The 27,715-nt window shown below is 45.1% G+C and overlaps 1 protein-coding gene and 1 long non-coding RNA gene across 2 annotated transcripts in view; one reads left to right on the top strand and one right to left on the bottom strand.

Annotated features, from left to right (window-relative positions):
- Nucleotides 1-27,715, top strand: part of NAV2 (neuron navigator 2) — a 411,604-nt gene that overhangs the window by 229,955 nt on the left and 153,934 nt on the right. Inside the window, exons 9-10 of the mRNA XM_030918125.1 lie at nt 2,509-2,617; nt 4,780-5,169. Of these exons, the coding sequence (XP_030773985.1) occupies nt 2,509-2,617; nt 4,780-5,169 (499 nt within the window). The remainder of the gene's footprint in view (nt 1-2,508; nt 2,618-4,779; nt 5,170-27,715) is intronic.
- LOC115893583 overlaps nt 25,567-27,715 on the bottom strand; it is a 50,277-nt gene continuing 48,128 nt past the window's right edge. The window contains exon 3 of the long non-coding RNA XR_004053640.1: nt 25,567-25,715. This is a non-coding gene — a long non-coding RNA (uncharacterized LOC115893583). The remainder of the gene's footprint in view (nt 25,716-27,715) is intronic.

The raw sequence follows: 27,715 nt of genomic DNA, 5'->3' as shown, positions 1-27,715 counted from the left end.
AAATGTGGCCAAATTGGCAGCAAAAGATTTCACTGATAGCCCAGAAGGTAGATGCAGTTACATTCCTCCAAAGTCATTAGGGGAAGGTATAATAGACATTCATCTTTGCTTTTGTTTAAAAACACATACATATATATGTATTTTAAAGCACTGGGAGGGAAATGCAAGTTTGGCCACTTTTCAGATAAGAGAAAAATGCCTTCCAAATTTCCTTGGGTTAAAAGGTGGGAGGAGATATTGGAAAGCACTTGCATTTTCAAGTAAATTTCCTCCATGAAATCATGGGTAGGTCATTTACTCCATCCCAGCCTCCAGGCACCACCATGCCAAGAACAACCTAAGAAAGTTGTCATCTATCTCAGAAGAAAAGTTAATTCTATTACATTTCTTAGCTGCCCAGTCCCCTGTTAATGATAATTGTTGGAAGTTCAACCTGGTGTCTGATGTCAATTCTACTTGCTGCTGCTTCGTGTCTAATGTAAATTCCACTTGTGCTATGTTCTAGATGGAGATTTCTTTGAAAATATTGCTCAACACTTGAAAATAGTCCTAGGCTTTTAAAGACCCATGTTTGTGCTTCTTCAGTCTTCTCAGCTGTCTGTAAAATTACTCTGAGGGAGAAAATGTATAATTCTATTAATCATTATTATAGTTATTGCCCCTCTCCTCTTCCCGTTGTAAGGCTAAAATAAATGGAACTAGGCCATATGCAGTGGCTTACGCCTGTAATCCCAGCACTTTGGGAGGCCAAGGCAGGAGGATCACCTGAGGTCAGGAGTTCGAGACCAGCCTGGCCAACATGGTGAAACCCTGTCTCTACTAAAAAAAAAAAAAAAAAAAAAATTAGCCAGGTGTGGTGGCAGGCGCCTGTAATCCCGGCTACTCAGAAGGCTGAGGCAGAAGAATCGCTTGAACCCAGGAGGTGGATGTTGCAGTGAGCTGAGATCGTGCCACTGCACTCTAGCCTGGGTGACAGAGCAAGACTCTGTCTCAAAAAAATAGAAAGAAATGGAATTGCCAGAGAACCCAAAACAAGACTGCAGCTGTGTCCTAGCATGTATGTGGCATATTTCTCATGGTACACTAGTGCCAGCTCAGCTGAAATGCTGCTCAGCCAAGTGTCTTCTGGAAAGTTTTGCCCAGGGAATGGAAGGCTGTGGTCCTAACAAAGAGGAACCCAGCTGTCTGTTTCTTTCTTTTCTTTTCTTTCCATTTTTCTTTTCTTTTCTTTCTTTTCTTTTCCTTCCCTTTCCCTTTTCCTTTCTCCTTTTCTTTTCTTTTCTTTTCTTTTCTTTCTCCCTTCCCTTCCCTTTCTTTCCTTCTTTTCTTTCTTTCCTTTCTTTTCTGTCTGACTGACTGGCTTTCTGTCTGTCTTTTCTTGCTCGCTTGCTTGCTTGCCTTCTTGCCTTCTTGCCTTCTTGTCTTTCTTTCTCTTCTTTCTTTCCTCCTTTCCTTCTTTCCTTTCTTCCCTTCCCTTCCTTTCTCCCTCCCTTCCTCCCTTCCTCCCTTCCTCTCTTCCTCCCTTCACTCTCTGTTACCCTGGCTGGATTGCAATGGCACAATCTTGGCTGACTGCAACCTCTGCCTCCTAAACTAAAGACATCGTCCAACCTTTGACTCCAGAGTAGCTGGCACTACAGGTGTATGCCATCAGACAGGGTTTTGCCATGTTGCCCAGGCTGGTCTTGAACTCCTGGGCCCAAGCGATCCACCTGCTTTGGCTTCCCAAATGCTCAGATTATAGGCGTCAGCCACTGCGCCCGGCCCCCAGCTGTTTCTTGAAGGCTCCCTGCTCTAGCTGGCTTGTGTTGAGTGCTTATGGTGGGCACTGTGCTAAGGGAAATCCTGGCCTGATTCCAATTTGTCCCCACAAATGTCCTTTGAGATCAGTACTACCACTGTGTTCCTTTTAGAAAAGTGAAATCTGAAGGACAGAGAGGACCAGCACCTTCCCCACAGTCACACAGCCAGTAAGTAGAGGAGCTTGAATTTGAGGTGACATAATACATCTAACAAGGAAGAAAGCAATCTTTCTCTGTATAAATATTTGTGATTAACAGGTGCAGATCTTCTAGCTACTGCAAGCTATCCTTGCAAAGTAGGGCCTAAGATAGCTGCATATATCACCAATAGGTGAACAAACAAAATGCTCCACTCATTTTTGCATGGGCAGAAAATGACTACCTGGTCGGACCTAACCTGAGCGTGTCTCTGCTGGAGACACTGTGGAAATGTGTTTACATCTCAGACTAGGCACTTGGCTTCTCCCACACGCTAGACTTCACCTATTTAAGGAGGCACCTGAAGGAAGAATCTCCTTGGACTTCACACTTCCTTTGGGTTTCCATTCACACTTCCATTCAATCATTCATTCATTCTCAAATCCTTACTAAGCACCCACAGCGAGGCACATACTGAGTATAGTTATGGTCACAGACATGGATGCTGCCCTTATAAAGCTCAGGGTTGGTCAGAGAATTAAACTAGTCTTAACCCTCGTCTTTCCAGGGGAAGATCCTGAGGCTCGGCGGCTGCGGACAGTGAAGAACATCGCTGATCTGCGGCAGAATTTGGAGGAAACCATGTCCAGTTTAAGGGGAACTCAGGTTACACACAGGTATCTGCAGTGTGAATTACTTTACTGAACTAGCTGGTATCTTAATTTTCTACTGTGTTTGTTCATACCATTAGCAAAGCGATTTGGTTATAACGGATCAATAGCCTCGCTTTCCAAATGTGCCGGAATTCACAAAGAATGCCATACAACATGCAGAAGAGAATTATAGGAAACAAAAATTAGTATAGACAGTTTTTTCCCAAAAGCAGAAGGTTGCTAAATCCATTCAACAAACGATACTGTAGACCAGCTCGATTTAAATTTCACTTTACTTGCACTTTCTAAAACTATCTGGTGCTGTTGAAATGAGCAGGTGAACTGTATTTGACCTGTGTGATAAACTGAATAACTTGAATTCCTACCCACTCTTCTGATGTGCAGCACTCTGTAATATTGTTAGACATGCATGTGCATAAAACATGTAAGGAAATATTTATAAAAACTTATGATCGTGTTTAAACTCTAATTTAGTTGGATGAAATCTAGGATTATATTGGAAACATTTATCAGGTACTTTCATTGTTGAACAAGAAGTTGAAGAGGATGCAACCCTGGGATGTCCTTTGTGATTTGGGCAGGAGGAGGTTTTATAGTTTGTGGAAGTCGAGGAAAGTTCTCGTTGTCCCCACTGAGCTTCCACAGAGTCTCCTTTGCTTCTCCAATTTCAGTTTCTTTGATAAGTGGCTATGGCAAGGAAACCACAGGGCTTCCACTGTCAGCAGTTTTGGCAGATTGGGGTTAACCACTGTGGGTTCCATCTCCAATAGGACTGAGGCCCAAAACAAGGGGTCCAATCTGAGAAAAATAAGGCCACTTCCAAGATCAGAGGAAAACAAAAACAGCTTAAGGGACCAAATTGGCTCTTCCAGAGGAGAGTAAACTTGGGCGTTTGGGGGTGGTACTGTCTTAAACCTTTAGGTATCTGAATGAAGGGAGTCAGATATTGGATCTCGTGACTCTACCATTGGTGTGAAACATCCGTCTTTCCACCGTCGTCACTGACACTGACTTAATGTTGGCATAGCAGTTTCACGGTGGGATGGTAATTATGACAGGAGGGAAGACTTCAGTGGTTTCTTCTGCAGGGAAGAATCTCACTGTCTTTGCTCAGTGAGGAAATTCCTGTTTTCCTGTGAAAGTATAGATGATAGTTTTGACTGGGCTGTAAGAAACTGCAGTGCTGTGAAGACAGTGGAAGACGGACTCTGCCAAGAGATTGAGCTCATCTTTGGGCAGATTCTGGTCCATGTAACTTGATTGAAGAGGGAACTCAAGACCAGGCATTTACCAATCTTTCCAGACTTTTTGGATGAAATCTGAGAAAAGCAAAAGTCTGGGGGAAGTGAACCTCAGAGGGTTACAAAATTAGAACTGTGTCCACTGCTCAGTTGGGAGGAAGCTGAGAATGTAAAATGTGGTAGCAGGAACTCCTGGTGGGTGGAGAATCCCACCCTTAGGAAAAGAGGGCTGTGATGCAACATCCTAGAATGAATGGGCAAGCAGGAACCTTCATGCCCCATCCTAATCAGCTCAGCATTTTCTAGTATTTTCTTTCCCAGAATGGAAAGAAAATTCTTTTTGGGGGAGGGGAAGGGGATGGAGTCTCACTCTCTATCACCAGGCTGGAGTGCCGTGACGCAATCTCGGCTCACTGCAACCTCCGCCTCCTGGGTTCAAGCAATTCTCCTGCCTCAACCTCCCGAGTAGCTGGGACTACAGGTGCGTGCCACCATGCCCAGCTAATTTTTGCATTTTTAGTAGAGATGGAGTTTCACCATGTTGGCCAGGATGGTCTTGATCTCTTGACTTCATGATCCGCCCACCTCGGCCTCCCAAAGTGCTGGGATGACAGGCGTGAGCCACTGCATCCGGCCTGGAAAGAAAATTCTAGCAGTTAAGGTCATTTAATTAAAGGAATTTGTTTCTTGTACCATGTTTCAGCAGGGAAAGTCTCCGGTAGGCTTTTCAGAATGTTATGTAGATGTGCAGCTTTCCTTTTTCATTTTGAGCAGAGGAAGCACACCAGGTGGTACATGGGAGCCAGCTGTTTTATCCTATTTTATATATGAGGATTATTTCATAATTCTAAATGATTAAAGAACATATAAACTGTGAAGGATACTAGGTACCTTTGAGTCTAATCAGGTTGGTTTTGTTTCTAGCACATTGGAAACCACGTTTGACACCAATGTCACCACGGAGATGAGTGGCCGCAGCATACTCAGCTTGACAGGGAGGCCCACACCTCTGTCCTGGAGACTGGGCCAGTCCAGCCCTCGGCTCCAAGCAGGAGATGCCCCCTCAATGGGCAATGGGTACCCACCTCGAGCCAACGCCAGCCGGTTCATCAACACTGAGTCAGGTCGCTACGTGTACTCCGCCCCTCTGAGAAGGCAGCTGGCCTCCCGGGGCAGCAGCGTCTGCCACGTGGACGTCTCAGACAAGGCAGGAGATGAGATGGACCTGGAAGCCATCAGCATGGACGCCCCCGGTTACATGAGCGATGGGGATGTTCTGAGCAAGAACATCCGGACCGATGACATTACAAGCGGGTAAGTACCCAGGGCCGCCCTTTTTCCCAGAGAGAAAGCAAGCTTGGCACCTGGCTTCCCTTTCGTAGGGCTCTATTTGAGTCTTCCGGAGGAGGTCCAACTGCCCACCTGAGTTTCTGCTGTCCATATCAAAGGCTGTGTGGCATGGAGGGAAACGCTGCTGGGCTGTGAGTCTGAAGGCCTGGGTAGTCCAGGCTTGGCCAGTAACTCACAGACAGCAGAGTGACACCTGAAAACAAACCATGTCGCGTTAGTCCCTTAAAACAAACCTTGCACTAAGGATGGAATCCTTGCAGATTAGACGACCTCCCTAGGCCTATGAGATTTGGCCTGTACCTACCGTTTAGATCTCATCTTCCTCTCTCCTGCCTGTTTCCCTGCTGCAGCTGTCCCTCCCAATCCTCAATCTTGTCAAACTCTTTTCCACCTCACAGCCTTGCACGCTGTTTCTCAGCCTGGATTCTGCTTCCCAGATCTTTGTGTGGTAGGTCCTTCTTGCTGCTCAGCTGACACCTCCTTGGAGGGGCCCTCCTTGACCGTGCAATTTGAAGTAGGTGTGTGTATGCCCTAAGCATCTCCACCACTCTGTGGCAGGCTGCTTTGGAAGCTTATCACTATTTGAAATTAGCCTGATTATGTGTATATCCTTTATTGCCTCCCAGCCCTCTCCTGCTTGCAGCAATAAGCACCACAAAGCAAGGACTTGTCTTGTTCATTCACTGCAGAATCCCCAGTGTGTTGTGTATAATAGGAGCTCATAAATATTGCTAAATCAATGAACATGTGAATCAGTGAATGAATGAACACACCCAGCCTCCCTGTTTCTCTGTGTGCTCATATATGAAGTAAAGGGGGGTGATGAGATGATGTCTAAGGAAACTTTCAGGTGGAGCCTGCCATGACTGTATAGCACGAGGCCTGGCCAGCAACTTGTTCATGCTCCCCTCTCAGATCACCCTGCAGACTTAAGGTGCAGTGAGTTATTTCACTTGCCTGAGACTTCTTCCTTCATCTGTTAACGTGACTTGCCCAGAAGTTCTCCAAGATCTTTTCCACCTCGAATGTTCTAGCTGTTAAAGTTACAGATAAGGAAAAGCAGAAATATTAATTGTGCCACTCATTTCCATGAAAATAATGATCAAGAACCCAATGGGTGAGTCAGTATTTTTGTAATTTAAATAATAGCTAACTCTCCTATATGCCAAATACAGTGCTAGATGCTTTACTTTTATACTCTCTTGTTCTATCTCCACAGCAGTCCTTTGAGGTAGATGATATTACAATCCCCATTTTAGAGATGAGGAAAGTGAAGTCCAGGAAGATTAAATAACTTGCCCAAGGGCTTGCAGCTATTAGCATAATAGTGTATTATCTTGCCAACATTTTGTTGCTATATTGAAATATTACAACTACTAGAGTTTATTTCAAAATTAATTTTCCTCCGTTCTACGTCTGTGACTAGAAATGTTCTTTTATGTCATTAAAAGCTGAGGCATAGAGGTGCTTTGGTTTTCAGCCTGTCACTTTTAGAACTATCTTGGGTAGGGAAATCTTTGAAAATAGGATCCACCAAACCTTTTGCAGGGGGAAAAGGAAAATTTCACCTTCACCCTCTGAAGGTTCACTGGAAAATCAACTCACAAAAGGCAGATTCGTTAGAGAAAGGACATACAAATTTACTTGACGTATATACACAGAAGCCTTCAGAATAAATACCCAAAGATATAGGGGAAATTGTCCAATTTTATGCTTAGGTTCTACAAAGTATGGACAGCTGTGTAGAAATATGATTGGGCAAAAAGGGTATGATCTAATGCTAGTAGATGAAGTGGGGAATCCCGGGAAGGTCTGTCTGTCTAGATCCTTCTTGGCCCTTCTGAGCAGCATTCCTGCCTTCTGGGTGTGGGGCAGAGCCCTCTCTGTAATGGAGGTTTCTACAATCAAACAAGGTGGTTCAGATAATTTCCTCATGCCCAGGATTCACGCAGAAAGGAAGAGGGGAAATTAGAGTAATGTTTGGAGGTTTTATGGCTGGCTTTGGGGCAAAAGGGTTCTGATTTCTATGGCCCACCTGGGGGCAGAGGGATTCTAGTTTCTATGGCTGGCCTCAGGAGAAATAGGACTGAGAGACCAGAGGGCAGGAAAAGGTCAGAGAAAAACTTTCGCTTCTGAGGCCTTTATTTTGTAGTGTTTTCTGAGCCCCAACACCTTACAGTACAACAAATTTATGCTACCTGGAATGGCTGGCGCAGTTAACGGACTGAGAAATTAAATGACCTGGTCAACTTAGAGCATCATTTTTTTTTCTACTTTTCTGCAAACATGAAAAACAATAGCATACACCTATTAACTACAACTGAATTGTGCATAATGTAATCTTTGTATTATTGTTTAGAAGACTTTTGGTATCTAGCATGGACTCAGATTTATTATTATCAATTCCCATTTTCATATACTACCAAAAAAATTCTGGCTTGTTTTGAGGTTTTTGTATCCTGTAATAAAAGAGTTTATTTTATTGTCGAACCAGTCTTAACTATAAAAAGATGGCCAGTGAATTTATTTTGATGTAGTGTTGATTATGTCCACAAGGTGGAGACATTGAAACACTCTAACCTGAAGCTTGGTGCTAGCCGAGTGAGAAACTCCTGGTTTCTTTAACCATCCAAACCAGAGCTTTTACTTTTGCTTAAAATCACCAATGTTTACATTTCAGTTCCAGCTTTGCCAAGCTTACGTTTTAGCATGTGTGATAGCACTTAGAGCAAGTGTAGATAAAAAGTTCAGAAATGTAAGCAAAGCACCTGATTACTGAAACTGGAGAACTTTGGTCTGGTTTCTCTTCCTGTTCCTTTTAATGTAGAAATGTACCCTCAGGATGAGGAGAGGTAGCCCAGATGGTACCTAATGCTCCTTCTAGTTGTAGCATTCTAAAACACTTGTTAAGCATGTCTCCACTCTGTTTAAATGCATGTGAATTTCTGCTTTGAGGCTAAGTTACCAGTTCGTGTTTACATGCAGAGTTCAGGGCAAGACAGTTAATGTCTTTTCTACTCATATCATTTTCTTTCTATAAACTGGCAAGATTATAAATATTGAAAGGCTGGTTATTCTGTGCTTCAGAATCTGCTGAATAAGGCACTGTTGAGGCAATTGATATAGTGAAAGGGAAATAGGCTGAGATATCTTAATGGACAGACCAGGGCTTAAACCCTGCCCAACCTCTTGCCAGCTCTATGACGTTAGACATGTCATTTAACTTCCCTGAGCTTTGAAGCACTACAACTAATATGGTTTTTAAACCTTCAGCTGGATTTCTCTTTGCAGTTGTATCTGATAAAGACCAAAATCCCAGTCAGGGTCTAGATGCCTTATCGCCCTCAAACATCCAGGCGCTTGGAAACAATGAAATGATTAAAGCTTTTGTCCAGATGTTTATTTGGCTTAGTAGAAACATAACCTTGATGTATGAGTAATCTATCAATCCATACAGAGGCTCTTTGAGGAAAGTTCTTGTAAAAGTTTATAGCAAGTTTATTTAGAAAATCTGATATGGAAGTAAATTCTGGTTTCTAAAAACCTAAGAACTGTGTTTTTAAAGTGACACTGTACCTTGGCTTGGCATAACAGCTATTTTTTGATGTCTCTCTTCATTTTTCTGTATTGGTGTGTGCATGTGCACGTGTGTGTATCCTTCAGTTCTCCCTATGGTAGGGCTGAAATTACTCTATTACCATATTACCATGTAGTTTAGCTAAGAAATTAAGGGCAAATGCCTTTTACACTTTGTGTGTGTGTGTGTGTGTGTGTGTGTATGTGTGTGTGTGTGTGTGTATCTCAAATCCTTATATTGTGCCTGGTATATACCAGGCATGTCTAAGTACTTTACAGGTTGTTATCTGATCTCACTCGATCCTTTTATTGGATTGATAAATTGGACATTGGCTATAGCGGGGAGGAAATTAAAATAACAGATGAGATTTCTCTTACTAGGTTTTGATCTGTGAAGTCAATCTTCTACTCATATTCTAAAATTCAAAGTGCCATATGGTACAGAATAAAATTAAAGGGGCAGACTCCAAGTCCATATGTTTGAAATGATTTTTTTTTTCTTTTCAAAGGAGGCACTGAGTTGTACAGTGTTCCAAAGTATAAATATATATCCCTTTATGGACAAAAATTGACCCTTTAAATATAACATCAGAAGTTTCTCCCTCTCAGAACCTTTGATGACTTCCCGTTGCCTGTGGGAACAGATCTGAATGCCTTAACTAACTGTGGAGGCCCTTCATGGCCTTTGCCTCACCTACCTTCGCTGACTTACCCCCGACCACATTTCCCGTCACACACTCCAGACTTCCCACTGCTCTAGGCCACCTGCCACCACCAAAGGCTGGTTCCTGCATTTGCAAAGCCCTGTCTCTGGTTCCTGCATTTGCAAAGCCCTCCCTCTTGGGACATGATGCTTTCTTCCTGGAATTTCTTTCCCCTCGTGCCCATCTGACTAATCCTGAAGAAAACATCTCCCCTGTGATGTCCTCTGGGACTCCCCCAGTCAGAGTTAGCTCTGTTTCACGTGTTTCTGATGGTCTTGGTTCACACCTACCCTTATATATAACCGTTTCACTTTGCATGGGAAATGTTTGAGAGGCACTGGATGGTATTGAGGAAAGAGGATGATCTTAAAAGGCAAACAGAATTGAGATTTAATCCTGGCTCTGCCAAGTGAACTGGAACAAGTTCTTAACCTTTGAATATTAGAGATGGAGCTTGAAAAGAACAGGCAAGAATCTGAGATGCATAAGAAATGTTGTGCGTGCGTGCGTGTGTGTGTGTGTGTGTCTTTCTCCACTAAACTTGGAATTCCTAGCAGGCAGACAGCACTCATTATTTTTCTAAACCCAGAGACTGGGACATAGCAGGTATTTAATATTTTGAGAATGGTCTGTTCGTTCTTGATGCCTACCCTGACAGGACCTTATGCTTATATAATTCGCTACCACACGATATGAAGCTCAATGGTTCTATTTACAGAACACTTGGAGAAAGCCAACTTAGCCTGAGGTGTCCATCTAGTGGCTGATAGAGGATGTGATGCTGTGGTTTCAATTGCTTTTCACTGTGAGTCATTGTGTTGGTTTAAAGCTCCTTCCTGGCTGGTGATATTTAGGGCTAAGGATGTTAGCTTTTGAGAATGAGGCTGATCAATAGCCTAGTGCGGAGACAAACCAGGGTGTAAGCATTTCATCTTCCACAGTGGCTTTTTAGGGGCTGCTGTTTTCCCTCTTTGGTGGTAGGAACTACTCCATTGGCAAATATGGACACAGATGCCTGCTGGGAGACTCCATTCTTCAGAAATTGAGGAACTCATTCGTGCTGAATCAATTAAAGTCATCCCTCAGTGTCCATGAGGGATTGGTTTCAGGACCTCCAGAAAATACCAAAATCTGTGGATGCTCAAGTTTTTCATGTAAAATTGCGTAGTATTTGCATATAACCTATGTATATCCTCCTATATACTTTAAATCATCTCTAGATTACCTATAACATCTAATACAATGTAAATGCTCTATGGATAGTTGCTATGCTTTATTTTTGTTTGTATTATTTGTTCTTAAGAGGGTGCTTCATGCTCTCATGCATCATTAGCATGTATAATGCCCTGTATCTTTTCCTTTTTTTTTTTTTTTTTTTTTTTTTTTTTTTTTTTTTTGAGATGGAGTCTCGCTCTGTCGCCCAGGCTGGAGTATAGTGGCATGATCTCAGCTCGCTGCAAGCTCCGCCTCCTGAGTTTCACACCATTCTCCTGCCTCAGCCTCCCAAATGGCTGGGGCTAGAGGTGCCTGCCACCACACCCAGCTAATTTTTTGTATTTTTAGTAGAGACGGGGTTTCACCATGTTAGTCAGGATGGTCTTGATCTCCTGACCTTGTGATCCGCCCACCTCAGCCTCTGAAAGTGCTGGGATTACAGGTGTGAGCCACCGTGCCCAGCCTATCTTTTCCTTTATTGCCTGTCAGTCATCTCTCTGATTCCATCCAAGCAGAGGTAGTGACTTTTCTGTATGCTTCCTTGATACTTGCTGTATCTGTATTAGCCCTGGTAGCACTACATCAGAATTAGTTTATTAGTGTTTGTATGTATGTGTGTGTGTATACGTGTGTATGTGTGTATATGTATGCGTGTGCGTGTGTGTATATATATATATATATGAGATAGGAAAGACAAAACCCAAACCTGTTGTAAGTTCTAAAGGTTAAGGTCAAATCTGTCTTGAGTGCTCCTGTCTCTTCATTGGCTGGCACAGTGCCTGCCTGTTCTATAGTAAGTAGTCAATAAATATTTGCTGGCTTGGCACAGTGGCTCACATCTGCAATCCCAGCACTTTGGGAGGCTGAGATGGAAGGATCATTTGAGCCTAGGAGTTCAAGACCAGCCTATGCAACGTAGTGAGACCTGTTGCTACAAAAAATTTAAAAGCTGTTCGTGGTGGCATGTTCCTGTGGTCCCAGCTGAGGTGGAAGGGTCACTTGAGTCCAGGAGATTGAGGGTGCAGTGAGGTGTCATTACACCATTGCACTCCAACCTGGGTGACAGAGAGAAAGACCTTGTCTCAAAAAAAAATCAAGTGAATGCTACAACTAACTTTAAGAATGGCAAGGCCAACCATATTTCTCTAAATGAATTTGTGCCTATGATTGTAGCCCCATTGAGTTTGAGGACCTAGCCACATGTCTTTCTTCTTCTGGGCCCTGTCATTTTGGACTGCCTCTAACCCTGTGAGCTTGACATTATCAGTACAGGAGAAACAGAACTAGGAACATTTGCCGTGTGGACTGATGGAAGATAGACATGCCCCTGTTCATCTCTTCTTTCCTTCACTGAACATTATGGGACAAATGTGTGAGGTGTTTCTCACCAAGTCAGCATAGAACATAGCAGGCAGCACCCTGAGTCAAAGGGGGTAGATTAATAACATGAAAGGCTCTTTCTTATCTAGTGAATCTCTCCAGACCAGACCTGGAGTGACCTTGATAGGCTGTTGTTTCTGGCAGACTGATAGGAGAGAAAGCCAGAGTACTCCTTACAGCCTAACGCACCCTGGAGCCAAGATAAATGAATTTAGGAGAGGCTGTCCTGAAAGGCACTGATTCATGGCAGGTTCCAGCAGGGTGTGGCAGGCATCTTGAGATTTGGAAAGGATAGGTTCTTGTTTCTCTAAGCTGATCCCACTGAAATGATCTTGGCTTTTGGTGTTCTTGGAAGGCTTGGGAAGTTCAGGTTGCCAGCCAGCCAGTGGGCTGGTCTCAGTGGGATTAGGAAGATTGAGCTGTCAAGGAAAGGTAAAGACTCAGCTGTGTGGACAGACCCATCTATAGGGCTTGGCGCAAATGAATGGAAACTCTCTCTTCACAGCACTTAGACACGAGATGTGTGGGTTGCTTTCCCCACACAACCAATTCTCCTACCCCAGCTGACTGTCCTATAGTTCAGTTCAATTTGGACACCATCTACCTGGAGTTAGCCTAGGCCCCACAGGTTAAGGGCTCAGTTCCACAAGACTGCCACACTCCGCCCACCACCCCGCACACATACTCTCTCTCTCTCTCTCTCTCTCTCTCTCTCTCTCTCTCTCTCTCTCTCTCTCTCTCTCTTTTTCTCTCTCTCTCTCTCTCTGTCTCTCTCCAGATGCCAATCACAAGTCCTAAGTCCCAAGGTTACCCACGCTTCTGTCCAACTTGGCTGAAAATCAGGAGTTCCCATGACCTCCCTCACATTCAGTAATTTGCTAGAATGGCTCACAGAACTCAGGGGAACACTTTTATTTACTGTGGCTGGTGTGTTTTAAAGCATATGGTAAGGATGCAAATGAACAGCCAGATGAAGAGGTGCATAGTGCAAGGTGTGGGGGTGGTGCAGAGCTTCCATGCCCTCTCCATGAGTGCCATCATCCCAGCACCCCATGTGTCCACCAACCTGGAAGCTCACTGAGTCCCATAGTTGAATGTTTTTTGGAGACTCCCTTATGTAGCTATGACTAGTTAAATCATTGGCCATTAGCAATTAAGTCCATCTCCAGCCCTTCCTTACTGTCTTGGAGGTCAGAAGGCAGGGATGAAAGTTCCAATGCTCTAATCACATGGTTGGCTTGTCTCGCAACCAGCTCCTATCCTCCAAGAGTCACCACAGTAGCATAAGCCCAGGTATGTTTGAAAGGGGTTTGCTATGAATAACAAAAGATGCTCCTCTTAGCCCTATCAAGAAATTCCGAAGACTTAGGAGCTCTGTGCCAGACACGAGGAGCAGAGACCAAATATACATTTCTCATTATGTCACCGCAAGTCACTTGCCGCTAATGCACTGCCCTCCTCTTAAAACAGACAAACTTGGCCGGGCACGGTGGCTCAAGCCTGTAATCCCAGCACTTTGGGAGGCCGAGACGGGCGGATCACGAGGTCAGGAGATCGAGACCATCCTGGCTAACACGGTGAAACCCTGTCTCTACTAAAAATACAAAAAACTAGCCGGGCGAGGTGGCGGCGCCTGTAGTCCCAGCTACTCGGGAGGCTGAGGCAGGAGAATGGCATAAACCCGGGGGGCGGAGCTTGCAGTGAGCTGAGATCTGGCAACTGTACTCCAGCCTGGGCGACAGAGCGAGACTCTGTCTCACAAAAAAAAAAAAAAAAAAAAAAAAAAAAAAAACAGACAAACTTCAAAGATGCAACGAGGCTCCAAGGGGAAAGTACAGGCCCAGAGCAGCCCAATAGGTTGGTGATGTGGCTGGGCCGGATCCAGTCTAGGGGTCTTTCCGTGCCTCTCTGCTTCCCTCAGTGTCTATTTCTGACAGCTCTTAATAGTGTATGAATTCATAGAAATCATAAATACTTTTCCCTGTCTGATATTTTCCTTGGTGTTAAATATCCCAGGCAAATACAATGGTCCCTGTTTTCCTAAGCAGCTCTCTAGGTAGAGTAAGCAAGCACAGAGTCATGCAGGGGGCAAGATTAATTTCCCCAAGTGCTGCAGAAAAAATGACAGCTTTCTCTGCGTGGTTGTGATGTCATCTGACATGGCTGGTTTGGCAGATGGATGGCTCTGGCTACCAAGATCAGTCATCCCTGATGGCTGGGGCAGCATCAACTGAACACCTCTTCTCCCTCCACGGTGGACCCATTTGATGTACTGAGTACAGGAAATCTACTAGCCCTTATTGGCATCTGGGTAGGCAGTCTCATCAGAGGAGAAAGAATAACTGAGCTGCCAGCCCGCTGGAGGAGGAGAAATTCTCCAGCACTCCCATGTGCACTCTGTCCACTGCTGGTGATGACAGACTTAGCATGCTGAGACCTGGATTAAAAAGAGATTTACTGGGGGACAGCCCCATGGAGAAATGAAGTGTGGTCCAGCTTTGATGTGGGCAGCCTACACTGCCACAGATGTCTAATGGCAAATGCTGGCTTAGTAATTTATGGGGAAGAGAGAGAAAAAATAAATAAATGGGTGTCTTGTCTTCTCAGGAAACCAGGGTTGGGCCTCGATTTCCTGGGAATTTCCTATCTAGCTTTGAGGCTTGAATCCCTTCCTGCCTCCCTCCCACCCCTGCATCCTGTGGGAAGGAAGAAGAAGAAGGGAACAAAAGTGGGTGCTTTGGGAGAAGGAAGTCTTAGGCCCTTCTTGAGAGGCCTCCAAAGGGGCTGCTCCCCGCCTGCCACCCACCTTTCAGATGTCCTCCTCCTCCCGTAGCTTTCCAAAGCACAGGCTCTTCTGGCCTTGGACACTGGAAACCTTTCCTTTGGCCTACCTTCTGGGAAGGCTCCAGGCAAAAAGCAGTAAAATCCCCTGTAAAAAGTGTGTATTGAGTTTGTTATATGCTAGAGACTATGCTAAAAGCACTGAGGCCGAGGGAAATGAATAAGACCAAGTTGCCAAGATCCTAATGCTGTGAAGGGAGGATCATGCAACAGGGCACTGTGTAGGTCAGCGTAAGAGTGGTGAGCGAAGGAGGCCAGTGAGGAAGCGATGGCTCGTGTTGGGACACAAACACCCTTACCATGAGGTGAGGGTCGGTGGGAAGTGTGGGCTGTGGAGTTTGACCTGCAGTCCAGGCTGGTTCTACCCCTTGGTTAGCTGTGTGTCCTTGAGCAACCTATTTAATTCCACTGTGCGCATCTCATAGATTTGATATGAGGTTGCAGTGAGATCATGGTGTGCACTCTCAGCCCAGTGCCTGGCATGCATGCTGTAAGCACTCAGCAGGGTTCACTACCATATTGTCCACCACTATCACTACCAGCAGCAGTGGTGGCACCTTGAGGACATGTGAGCTGGGCCTCGCAGGATAAACAAGGGCGCAGGCAGACCAGTGGCATGAGGACATACAGGTATTGCCGTGTTATTATGAGGTTGGTGCCTGGGTGGGTTGCAGATTCAAGATGGAGGTCGGGGGGGCAGTGGGCTCAGGTTAGAAGCTATTCCAGAGACCATGCAGCAGAGGCACAGGGCTGGGTAAGGCCAGGGCCAGGGGAACAGATGCACAATGAGCTTAAAGACACTTTTTACATTAAACTCAGCCTGATGTGGGGGCCGGTTAGACAGGGGACGCAAAGGAGACAGAGAAGATAAGGATGGCTTCCAAGCTCCAGCCTGTGTTGTAACTGCTGGGAAATAGTTGGTGTCTATCCTCAGACCCTTTGTCATTTCCTAGCCTTCCCTCTTGCATGTTAGCACCCACCCTGTGCCCCCAGATTGTCTCAGGCCTTCCAGGCAACCCCCAGACCAGGGCTGGCTGAATGTTTAAGGAGAGTGTAGAATATGATTTCAGGAGCCTTAGGAAAACCCAGTCCCACAGCCTGCCAACTCTTGCCCCCAGAGGAGCTCAGGGCCCAGTGGGGAAGACCACCCTGCATGTCAATAGTTCATTCTAACCCAAGGCAGATGGTGGTGAATGCTACCATGAAGAGGCGAAATGTGGGGGTTCCAAAGTGGATCTGAAACTAGAGCAGGTCCTGTGGGGACCTTGTATGTTCTCTCTTTCCCCTTCTGGGAAGCCCACTGTGCTTAGCTGCCAATGAGAATAATAATACCTGGAGTTGTGACAGTTGACTGAGGTGACACAGACAAAGTGCTAGCCCAGTGCCTGCAGCATTGCAGACCCTTCCAAACTGTCCTCATAATGAGGATGTTTCCTAGATTCGATCTGATATAACCAAATTCAGTGTGTGGTGCAGGATGAAAGTCCTCAACGTATATCATACTCTTCCTCCCGTGACTCTTCCCCAAACCCCAGTGGGTAAGAAGCTAGTGAGACCTCTTCTTAGACATAAGACCATAACTGATGCTCACGTGGGCAGCATGAACACGATACCCTCCAGCCAACAGCTACCGTGCTGGGCGAGAGAAGCCCGCTGTGACTAATCATGCTTAGCAAGGCGCTCCTTCTCCCCCCTCACCATCTGGACCGTCTGCTGTCTTGTTGGAACGGACCTCCTGCCCTTCTGGGGCTCTTCACTGGTAAGCAGCATCAACAAAACACAGTCAGCATTTGGGCGTTACTCAGACTGGCCCAGGTGTTTAACTAAGGGAAATTCCACCTTAAGTCCATTAATCATCACGACCGAGACTCTGCATGTTAGTTGAATCAAGTTGGCAAGTATTTAATAAGTGTCTAGTCAGTTCCAGGCCCCTGACGGTGCCCTGGGGCTTGATGGACAAGAGGAGGAGTCAGTGATTTGTTCTTAAAGCGGGACCATTTGATACTCTACTTTCTGTGCCAACTTTTGATCATTCAAGGTTCTTACCAGGGGGCCTATGAGCTCACACTTAGTGAAGTGTGCTTACGTGTGCAGGAAAAACATATTCCATCCTACTCTGGAGCTCCGGGTGGCTTGTGGGGGCTGACATGTATGGCACTCCTTCTGTGTGCTAGGTATCTTATCTAACTACCACACTCTGGCTTTATATTATTTTTATTAATAAAGAAAATGACACTAGAGGGTAATTGTTATTAATTGTCTTAAGCCCATGGAAGAGTTGAAAAAATGACCTACCATTTTATTGACACTTTCCCTTTATATCCTGGAATCCCAGTGTGACTTTGGTGCTTTTGTTGCTTTGCTGTAGTTGCTGCTGTTCCGCATCCTCTAGGGCCACCCTTTTTTTAAATTTAATTAATTAATTAATTAATTAATTTTGAGACAAAATCTTGCTCTGTTGCCCAGGCTGGAGTGCAATAGCACAATCTCAGCTCACTGCAGCCTCCACCTCCTGCATTCAAGTGATTCTCCTGCCTCAGCCCTCCGAGCAGCTGGGATTAGAGGCACATGCCACCATACCCAGCTAATTTTTGTATTTTTAGTAGATGGGGTTTCACCATGTTGGCCAGGCTGGTCTCAAACTCCTGACCTCAAGTGATCCACCTGCCTTGGGCCTCCCACAGTATTGGGATTACAGGTGTGAACCGCTATGCCCAGCCCAGGGCCACCCTCTCTGCTGGAGAGCAGTGGTCTCCAGGTATCTTCTTTCTCTACTCAGTACTATGCAAATGGCCTGGAAGACAGAGACCTGGGGGCTCACAGACAGTCCCTGAGCACCCCTGTTTTTCCTGCTAAGCCTTTGCATAGTTCTCATCTAGAAAACCCAGTCCATATTTCTTTTCTTTTTTTTAATTTTAGTTTTTTTCTCCTTTTTATATAGTGATGGGGTATCACTGTGTTGCCCAGGCTGGTCTTGAACTCCTGGGCTCAAGCAGTCCTCCTACCTTGACCTCCCAAAGTGCTGGGATTATAGGTGTGAATCACTGTGCCTGGCCTGTATTTATTTTTATCTTAAGCATGTAGATCACTCAAGTTGAAAATACCCTTCCCAGTATTTTTCAAGGGCCGGCAGCTACAGAGTAGCTCAACAGATTTATGATGGGAAGGTTGGAGAATACCAAGTTCGAGTTGAGGTGAATATGAAAAGAAACATTTGGATGAGGTTGGGAGTATTTTGGCCCTGAGACAGTCAGCCCATGTTGAAAGACTCAAAACAGAAGGCCATGTGTGCCTGTGCTTAGATCAAGATAAGAAGCTTAAGTTTTGTTGGGACCTCATGAACCTCTCATCATGCTGTTCTAGAAGAAATGTACAATGGAAGAAACTTTAGAGTTGGAGGCAGAAGACCTGACTTCCTATTTCTTGATTGGCAGCTGTGACCATAGGGAAATTACTTCCTTTCCTGAACCTCTGTTCCCATGTGTTAAACTGTGGTGCACCTCTCAGGTGTGTGAGGAGGAGTAGAGGAGATGGTGTTTGTAAAGTGTTTGGCACAGGTAGCCTGGTGGCTCCTTTAGCCCTATTGGAGTTATTACATCTGTTTGCCTTTTTAGTCTTTTATTTTATTTAGGACATTTACTAAGATGATGTCAGGCACATCTTATTCTTGAGCACAATGACCAAATAGATCCTGGCTGGGTCAGAGTTGGTCTGTGAATTAGTCAAGGTTCTCCAGATAAATGAAACCAGTAGGGTGTGTGTAGGTTTGTGTGGGTATGGGGTATGCGTGTGTAGAGGAATTGGTCATATCATTGAGCAAGTCCAAAATCTTCAGGTGCCCTTGTTGCGGGCCAAGAGGGGATTCTACCTTTAGACTGCCTTTAGACTTGAGCTGCAACATCAACTCCTCCCTGGGTCTCTCAGCCTGTTGGCCTGCCTACTGGCTGACAGACCCAGGGAAGAGTCAGTGTTGCAGTCCAAATCTAAAGGCAGTCTGGACATAGAATCCCCTCTTGCTCAGAGGATATCAGTCTTTCAAAGCCTTCAACTGATTGGATGAGACCCACCTACATTATGGAGGATGATCTGCTTTACTCAAAGTCTACTGATTTAACTGTCAGTCTCATCTAAAATATTCCTTTGCAGCAATATCTGGACTCTAGTGTTTGACCAAATATCTGGGTATCGTGCCCCAGTGAAGCTGACACATAAAATCAGCCATCCCAGCCTGTAAGCAGGCCTTGCCATATGATCAGTGGGAATGAGTCATCTGAGGGAGGAGGCAGCTCACCTGTGGCCCAGGGTCAAAGAGAGCAACACATCAGCTTGAATGAACATCTGCAAGGGCTCAAAGCTAATGCACCCTACTTGGGATATCACCACAAATCAAGACTCTATGCCTGCCTTGGAAGAATCATTGCATCCCTTCCTGCGTCCCCCGGGTCCTGGTAAGAAATATCCCTGAGAAATGGAGGTTTTGACCTTTCCTCTGAATCCTGAAATAACTGCAGAGTGAGACAGACACACTGGCATGGACACCTCCAGAGAGCTGATGATTTTTGAGACCCAGAAGTGAAATAAGATTCCGAGCCTAAGGAGAGGCCCCAAGTTTGTCTCCAGAGCCTTCTACCTATAAATCAAGCCCACATTCACTTCTTGATCTTGAGAACAGTGGGAGACAGGGTCTGTGGTTATCTCCACTGCATCACTGGAGTCTTGTATCCCTTTCCCAGAGTTTTGTGCTTGTAATCATCCAGTCATCTGTTTCGAAATTAGAAATCTCACATACTTGAGCAGTGAAGTTTAAAGGGTGAAGTCAACTCAAGTTGTCTGAAACATGGGACGAAATAAATGTGGTGTTGGCTCTATAGAGAAGGGGGAAGGCCACAGAGGACTCAACAGCGCCTGCTAACCCATGACTTTCTGCCAGTCCTGCCGTGGTGGCACTGTAATTCATAATCGCTAACTGCTTTGGAGACTTTATTATGTGCTAGGCACTGTGTTGAGCTCTTTACATGCTTTTCTCACTTACTCTTTCCATTGGTTCTTTGCAGTAGAGACTGTTTCTCGTCCTCCTTTTACAATCAAGGGGACGAAGCTCTGAGAGGTGAAGTTACTTGGCCAGGCCACACAGACAGTAACTGGTGGAAGCGAGCATTCAGCCAGGCTGATTCAAAGCCTGGGCTCCCGAGCACCCTATAGGATGGCAATTTACTATAGCTAGACACCACACTCTGAATATCTGAGTATATGGAAGGCAAGACCAAAAAGGAAGAGCGTGCACCTTCTGAATGTCGGAAGCCGCAGATACTCCCAGTGCCATTTGAAGGAGTTATGAAGGGACCTGAAATTACCATTTGGAAGGGTAAGGCACAGAGGAGTGAGTTACGTAGGAACTTAAAAAAATAGTTGGAGAATGCTTGTGCAAGGACCATGGAGGCTGTGGCAGGGGCAGAGGCAGATACTTCTCTTTGCCTCGAAAGCAATATTATGTGTTTAATTTCAATTAAATGTCACAGGTCTTTACTGTAGCATGAGAAACACTTGTGTCAACATTCCCCAGTGCTTATGCAGAAAGTGAATGGGGGCAAAACTGGTTCTGTGTGTGCTGGAAATGAAAACCGATGAGGTGCTCAGAGGCAGGAAAGTTCAGATCAAGAGCCAATTCTGCACGGTGATTTACCAAAGCACCTTACCGCAATGTGGCTTCCTGTTGTTAAATCTCATGAAAGTGGGCATTTCAGTCACCTACGGTTTCTAGACATAGTACCCGAATTTCTCTGAGGAAATTCCACTCCCTCAGACCCTCACCCACAGCAAACCCAAACAAAACCCACAATTACAAGCTCAGCACCACCCTGAGACCTCAGAATCGTGCACGGCAAGTTAGAGCTTTATTAATCGAGTGACTTTTGCCATACTCTGTGGGAGTTGTTAATTAAAACCACTCAACCGTTGAGAGAGACGGAGAGAGACAGAGATTGAGGACAGCTAACAGACTGGATTTTCTCACTCCTTTGCAAGCTGGTGTCGCTATTTTAGAAGCTGACACGGACTTTACAGTTGGCTAAACCATGCACCAGATTTGTATGTGAGGCTCCTTGGGAACAGCTTTCATTTAATGCCCTGCAGCCAGGCCCTCCGGGTACAAAGAACCTGCCTAGCCTCTGACCAAGTATATAGAACAGTTAATAACAATGACCATTGTAATAATATTAACACAACCAGCTACTGTTTATTGAGCACTTTTAAATGCCGGGCACTGTGCTTTATATACATTATCTCTTTTCATCCTCAATTTTTTTTTTTAAATGAGACAGGAGCTTAAGAGCTCTGTTGTACAAGCTGGAGTGCAGTAGCATGATCATAGCTCACTGAAACCTCGAATTCCTAGGCTCAAGCAATCCTTCTGCCTCAGCCTCTTGAGTAACTAGGGCTATAGGCACATACCACCACACCCAGCTAATTTTTTTAAAACATTTTTTGTAGAAATGGTGTCTTGCTATGTCGTCCAGGCTGGTATCAAACTCCTAGCCTTAAACGATCCTCCTGTCTCAGCCTCCCAAAATGTTGGGATTACAGGCATGAGCCACTACAGCTGGCCTCTTTCTACTTTTTTTTTTTTTTTTTTTTTTTTTTTTTGAGATGGGGCTTCACTCTTGTTTCCCAGGCTAGAGTGCAATGGTGCAATCTCGGCTCACCACAACCTCCGCCTCCCAGGTTCAAGGGATTCTCCTGTCTCAGCCTCCTGAGTAGCTGGGATTACAGGCATACGCCACCATGCCTGGCTAATTTTGTATTTTTAGTAGAGACGGGGCTTCTCCATGTTGGTCAGGCTGGTCTCGAACTCCTGACTTCAGGTGATCCACCTGCCTCAGCCTCCTAATGTGCTGGGATTACAGATGTGAGCCACTGGACCTGGCCTCCTACCTTAATCTCTGTGTTCTAGGAACTCCTCTTCCCATTCTCCTGATGAGGACACAGGGATTTGGGGGGTACACTGGTAACTTGCCCAAGGTTGCAGAGCTCTAGCCTTGGAAGGTGAGCTAGGGAGCTGGGACTCAAACTTGGACAACCTGACTTCAGAGCCTGAATTCAACCACTTATTTCAGTACTTTCACTGACGCTGTGTACACATGTCTAAAATGTAATCGCTCTTCTTTCCCCCAAATCTGTTTTTCTTCTGTGTTTCCACCATCCATTTTTTTCCCACAGCCAGAACCCAGAATCTTAGACTCTTCCATTCCCTTATTTGTGGGATGCCAGTCACTGAGTTTGATGGATTCCATTTCTTATCTCTTACTATGGTTTTTCTCTCATCTTGCCGCTCATATTTCTCACCCAGATGGTGACAATTCATCCTTTCACCAATTTCCTTTCCTCTGATCCCAATGCCCATGCCAACAAACCCATTCCACACAATGGTGAGAGAGCTCTTCCTGGAGCACAAATTTGATTGTATTCTCTGCTTACATTCCACAGTGGCTCTTCACTGCCTGTTCAGTAAACTCTGTTTTAGTTACTGTTTCTGTACAACAAATTACTCTGTAATTTAGCTTCTTGAAACTACTATTTCATTATGTTCACGGGGTCTCTGCACCAGGAATTGGGACAAGATACGGCAGAGATGGCATGTGTCTGGTCTGCCATGTCTGGAGCCTCAGCTTGGAAAACACCAGGGCTAGCATTGACTTGATAACTGAAGGCTCAAGTTACTCCAAAGTTTGTTCACTCCCACGTCTCACTCCTGGGCTGGGATGACTTGAAGGTTAAGACGGCTGCAGCCTCTCCACATGGCTTGGCTTCCTGGGGATTGGCAAACTTCTTACATGGAGCTCAGAGCTCAAGGACAAAGGGTACAGTGAACAATGCAGAAGCTGCCTCACCTTTTATCATCTAGCCTTGGAAGGTGGAGACTGTCCCTTCTGCCATACTGTATTGGTCAAAGCAGTCATGAGCCCTCCAGATTCGAGAGGAAGGTGCATCCTTCCTGTCAGTGGGAGGATGGCAAGCTCACCTTGCATGTGGGATCAGAGATGTTGCTGTGATCATCTGTGGCAAATACAGTTCACAACAATATATTCCCATACCACCCAGCGTGATATACAAGGCCCTCCCCCCATAGTCTCACATTAGAGTGTCTGCTCCGTGGAGACACAAGCCTTGTCTTTCTTGGACACTGTGTATCCCTGGTGCCTAGCACAGAGCATGGCTCATCGTGGGCTCTCCTTTTGCATTTGAGAAGCTAACAAATGATCGACTTACCTAGCCTCATTTCTTCATTTCCTGCCATCTCCTTCATCCCCTCCCTGACCACCCACCCTCTCCCCTCTCCAACTGCCATCCTGTTCCTGCCACTCTGAACCACAGACATTTTCCTTGATACGGATACCATGCTCTTGTAACTGAGCCTTTGCATGAGTCTGCTCTGTCCATAAACTCCTCCCCATCAATTACCACCCACCTGCCACAGTCCTTCAAGAGTCTACTGCAGATAGGAAGCCTTCACTGATACACGTTGATGGACATTAATAGTCTCCTTCCTCTGAGTTTCCAAACACCTGGTAACACCTCCCAGATGGCTTCTCTTAGGTTCTTTGGGCTTGTTTGTCACCCAGACCAGAATATCCTTGAACAGAGGGATTGTGTCTTTTTACTCTCTCACATTTCCAACTTCTTCTACCAGACCTGTTGTGTATGCTTGGTAATATGAGTGAAACGAAAAGAGAGAGAAAGGGGGTGATAGAAGGAGCAGTGCTGCTGCTGCTATTAATAATACAGCTCGTGTTCATTGAGTACTTTATACGTGGCAGGTACTTTTCAGGCATTATCTCATTGAATTCTTGTAGAAATCCTGGAAGGCCTATAGCATGCGATTGTCCCCATCTTACAGATGTGAAAACTGAGGATGAGAGAAGTCACTTGTCCAAGGTCATACAGCTACTAAAGGGTGCGACCAGTTTCAGAAAGCTTGACAACCAAGCCTGTTCTCTTGGTGCTGCCACCTGCTGCCCTTTAGGCTCTGTAGACCTGAGGATTTTCTTACTTTTCCTTAGAGCTCTACAAAGCCTAACTTTCAAATGGATTCATACAATAAGAATATGGGAGGCAACAGATTTTCTGCTAGCTAGACAATATCAAGCTCTGTTTTATTCTTGGTGCTAGGTTTTAAGGGGTTCAGAATGAGGCAGAGGTTCTTTTAGGAATGGGTAACAAGGAAGGTACAGGATTCAAACCCCAAAACATAATAGAAATGTTTGTAGAAAGTACAAATATTGGCTTGGCATGGAAAGTACTTAGAAAAGCAGTAGATTCCAGTGGACCAAACTTGAACCATAGATAGAAGTTAGACTTAGGTTTTGTATTGCCTAGACACCAAGTGACCATTAATTAACATAAGGAAAAACGTGCCCAGAATTACACCTGTCAAAACTAGAGGCAGTTTTGCAAGGACATGAGCCCTGTCACTCCCTGTTCCTGGGAATATTCACTCAGAATCTGGAAAACTATGTATCCCAGATAATACAGAAGGGGTTCCTGTGTGAGGTGAGAAGGAGACAGAGGTGATCTTTCAAAGATCTTTCAGTTGTATGATTCAGGGTGTCCAGATTCCCATAGGGATCATTAGGGCTCGATTATAGACAGAGCAGACTGGGTATTGTATTCTGGAGATAAGAGTCTCCTTGGAATGTCAGGTTTCCACAGGTCATGCCAGCCTGGGGGCAATAGCAGAGGCACCAAAGATGTTTCTTCTGAAAAATGTTTAACCCGTGCCTCCTTCTAATAAATACAAAAAGTGTGCACATCTCCCTCCTACCCCAGGTTCTGATCTGGAAGATAAGGAAGTAGACTGTGGCTACAGTCCAGATAAGAGAGTATGAGGACCACTGGAAACACAGTGTCTGCACACTGGCTAAGATGTTCATGACCTTTACTACCTAGAGTTTGTATGCTGAAAACAATAAGGTGTTTTTTTTTTTTTTTTTTTGAGACAGTGTTTCGCTCTTGTTGCCCAGGCTGGAGTGCAATGGCACGATCTCGGCTCACTGCAACCTCCCCCTGCCGGGTTCAAGTGATTCTTCTGCCTCAGCCTCCCGAGTAGCTGGGATTACAGGCACCTGGATAATTTTTTGTATTTTTTTAGTAGAGATGGGGTTTCACCATGTTGGCCAGGCTACCTCATGCCCAGGTTACCTCCAGAGCTCTCAAACTCCTGACCTCAGGTGATCCACCCACCTTGGCGTCCCAGAATGCTGGAATTATAGGCATGAGCCACTGTGCCCAGCCTTAACAATAGGTCTTTAAAGTGTAAAAATGTTTTACTATTGAATGTGCTTTCTCAATATACAGAGCCTAGGGAATTCTGCTTTGCCTTCAGTTCCATTTGAATTATGACTTTAGCTTATCTGTCTACCTTCTTGTGGAAGCGGAAGTGTTTGAACAAGTTAAAGAGTGAAAAAAGGTACCCCATTATTTGTTCTGTGTAGTAGTATCAGGCAGCCACTATGACCAGCTCCTGGTGCACTGATAGAAGGTAATTTGAGTGTCCTATAGACAACTGGCCATAGCTTGCTTTCTACTCTGGAGGTCATTGGCCTGTGTTTCGGTGACTTCTCAGCCTGTCTTTCCCTCCAGAGTGCTCCGGCTGCTGCTAGGGCGCCCCTGCCACACCCTGTTCACACCTGCCGTGGCTTCTCCTTGTCCGCAGGCTGGCTGGGTTGCCTGGGTGCTTGGCTCCTTGACTTCTGAGTGTCTCATGCCCAGGTTACCTCCAGAGCTCCAGCAGCTGCCTTCCTACAGGGAGAAGCATGCTCATCCACACAGTTTGTGCAACACCCTATCCCTCTTGTGAACACACCTGTGGCACTGTCCTGACCTATACATGTTGAAATTCTAAAAGAGAAACACAGTTCTTTTGCCTTTCAAACTGAGCTCCCCACTATACTGCTTTCACTTTTCTAAGAATCAAATACAGTGGGGAAATGGAACTCGCTTCAGCTCAAGTTCAGGATGCCCTAGAGTGTGACAGTAACATTGTTCCCAATACGGTGGACTCTCTGCTGGAGCCATGCTATCCCTTAAATGAGACCTGGAAGGTCCACATCTTCCTGGAAGTCATTTTTGGACCCTTTCTGTATCAAAGTCTACTATTGATAGTATTTGACTTATTTCTAAAGCAGATGCAAGGATGCATCTCATTTCTCTTTGTATTCTCCAGATGCTTAATACATAAAATATACATACACTATTCCTCCTTTTTCCACAGGAGATATGTTCCAAGACCCTCGGTGGATGCCTGAAACTGCAGATTGTGCTTAACTCTATATAAACTATGGGAGTTTTTTGCATACAGACATACCTGTGATAAAGTTTAATTTATAAATTCAGCACAGTAAGAAATTAACAACAGTTGGCCGGGTGCAGTGTCTCACGCCTGTAATCCCAGCACTTTGGGAGACCAAGGCGGGCAGATCACAAGGTCAGGAGATCCAGACCATCCTGGCTAACACGGTGAAACCCTGTCTTTACCAAAAATACAAAAACAAAATTAGCCGGGCGCAGTGGTGGGCACCTGTAGTCCCAGCTACCCGGGAGGCAGAGGCGGGAGAATGGCGTGAACCCAGGAGGTGGAGCTTGCAGTGAGCCGAGATCGTGCCACTGCCCTCCAGCCTGGGCGACAGAGCGAGACTCTGTCTCAAAAAAAATAAATTAACAACAGTAACTAACAATAAAATAGAACTGTTGTTACAATATGCTCTAATAAAAGTTATGTGAATGTGGTCTCTCTCTCTCTCTCAAAATATCTTATTGTAACATACTCACCAAATGTCAGACCACAGTTGACTGTGGATGACTAAAACCGTGGAATGTGAAACCACAGATAAGGGAGGACTACAGTGAAAGCAGTTCTTTGTTTTTATTGAGACAGAGTCTTGCTCTGTTGCCCCAGGTGGAGTGTAGTGGCATGATCTTGGCTGACTGCAACCTCCACCTCCTGGGTTCAAGTGATTCTCCTGTCTCACCCTCCCAAGTAACTGGGATTACAGGCGTGTACCACCACATCTGGTTAATGTTTGTATTTTTAGTAGAGCTGGGTTTTCACAATGTTGTCCAGGCTGGTCTTGAACTCCTGGCCTCAAGTGATCCACCTGCCTCAGCCTCCCAAAGTGCTGGGATTACGGACACTGTGCCCACTCCAACAATTTAATTGTTGATTGTTATTTATTCTTTCTTCAGTACACCAAGAGACACTTGGTAGGCACCTATTTTGAGAGTTGAAGGTACAGTTATAGGGACTGCGGATTTTGAAGCAAAAATATTGGTTCTAAAATAATAATAATAGAGCTACCTTTATTGAACTTGTTGGGTGAAGTCTGGAGCACAAGAAGAAACACAAGCCAACAGTTATAATAAATGTGAAATAAAGGAGCCAAGCTTGCATTTTATCATAAAAGACAGAAAAAGGGATTTACTGAACATACAAATACATTTAAATGAAAAAAAACCTTTGTGACTTCTTTCTGCTTGTGTTTCCTTGGACAAATCACTCCAATTCTCTGAGTCTTCATTTTGCATCTGAAAAACCGTTAAACCAAGTAATCTTTGAAATCCCCCCAGATCTAATATTCTGCAGTTCCGTGAAACTGCCGATCATGGATGTTTTTCTCAATGCTCTGTTGCACTGAAAGTGAGGTTTTAGAGTGAGCACCTTCTCAGTGTGGTGTCCCCAAGTGGGAGGTGGGGGAGATGATCTAAAAGACATCCTGTAATTTAACATTAATATGCTAGATGAG

Source organism: Rhinopithecus roxellana, chromosome 15 (genome assembly GCF_007565055.1).
Source record: "Rhinopithecus roxellana isolate Shanxi Qingling chromosome 15, ASM756505v1, whole genome shotgun sequence".
NCBI lineage: Eukaryota > Metazoa > Chordata > Mammalia > Primates > Cercopithecidae > Rhinopithecus > Rhinopithecus roxellana.
The sequence above is the reverse complement of the archived record's forward strand: the minus strand, read 5'-3'. Positions and strand labels throughout refer to the sequence as shown.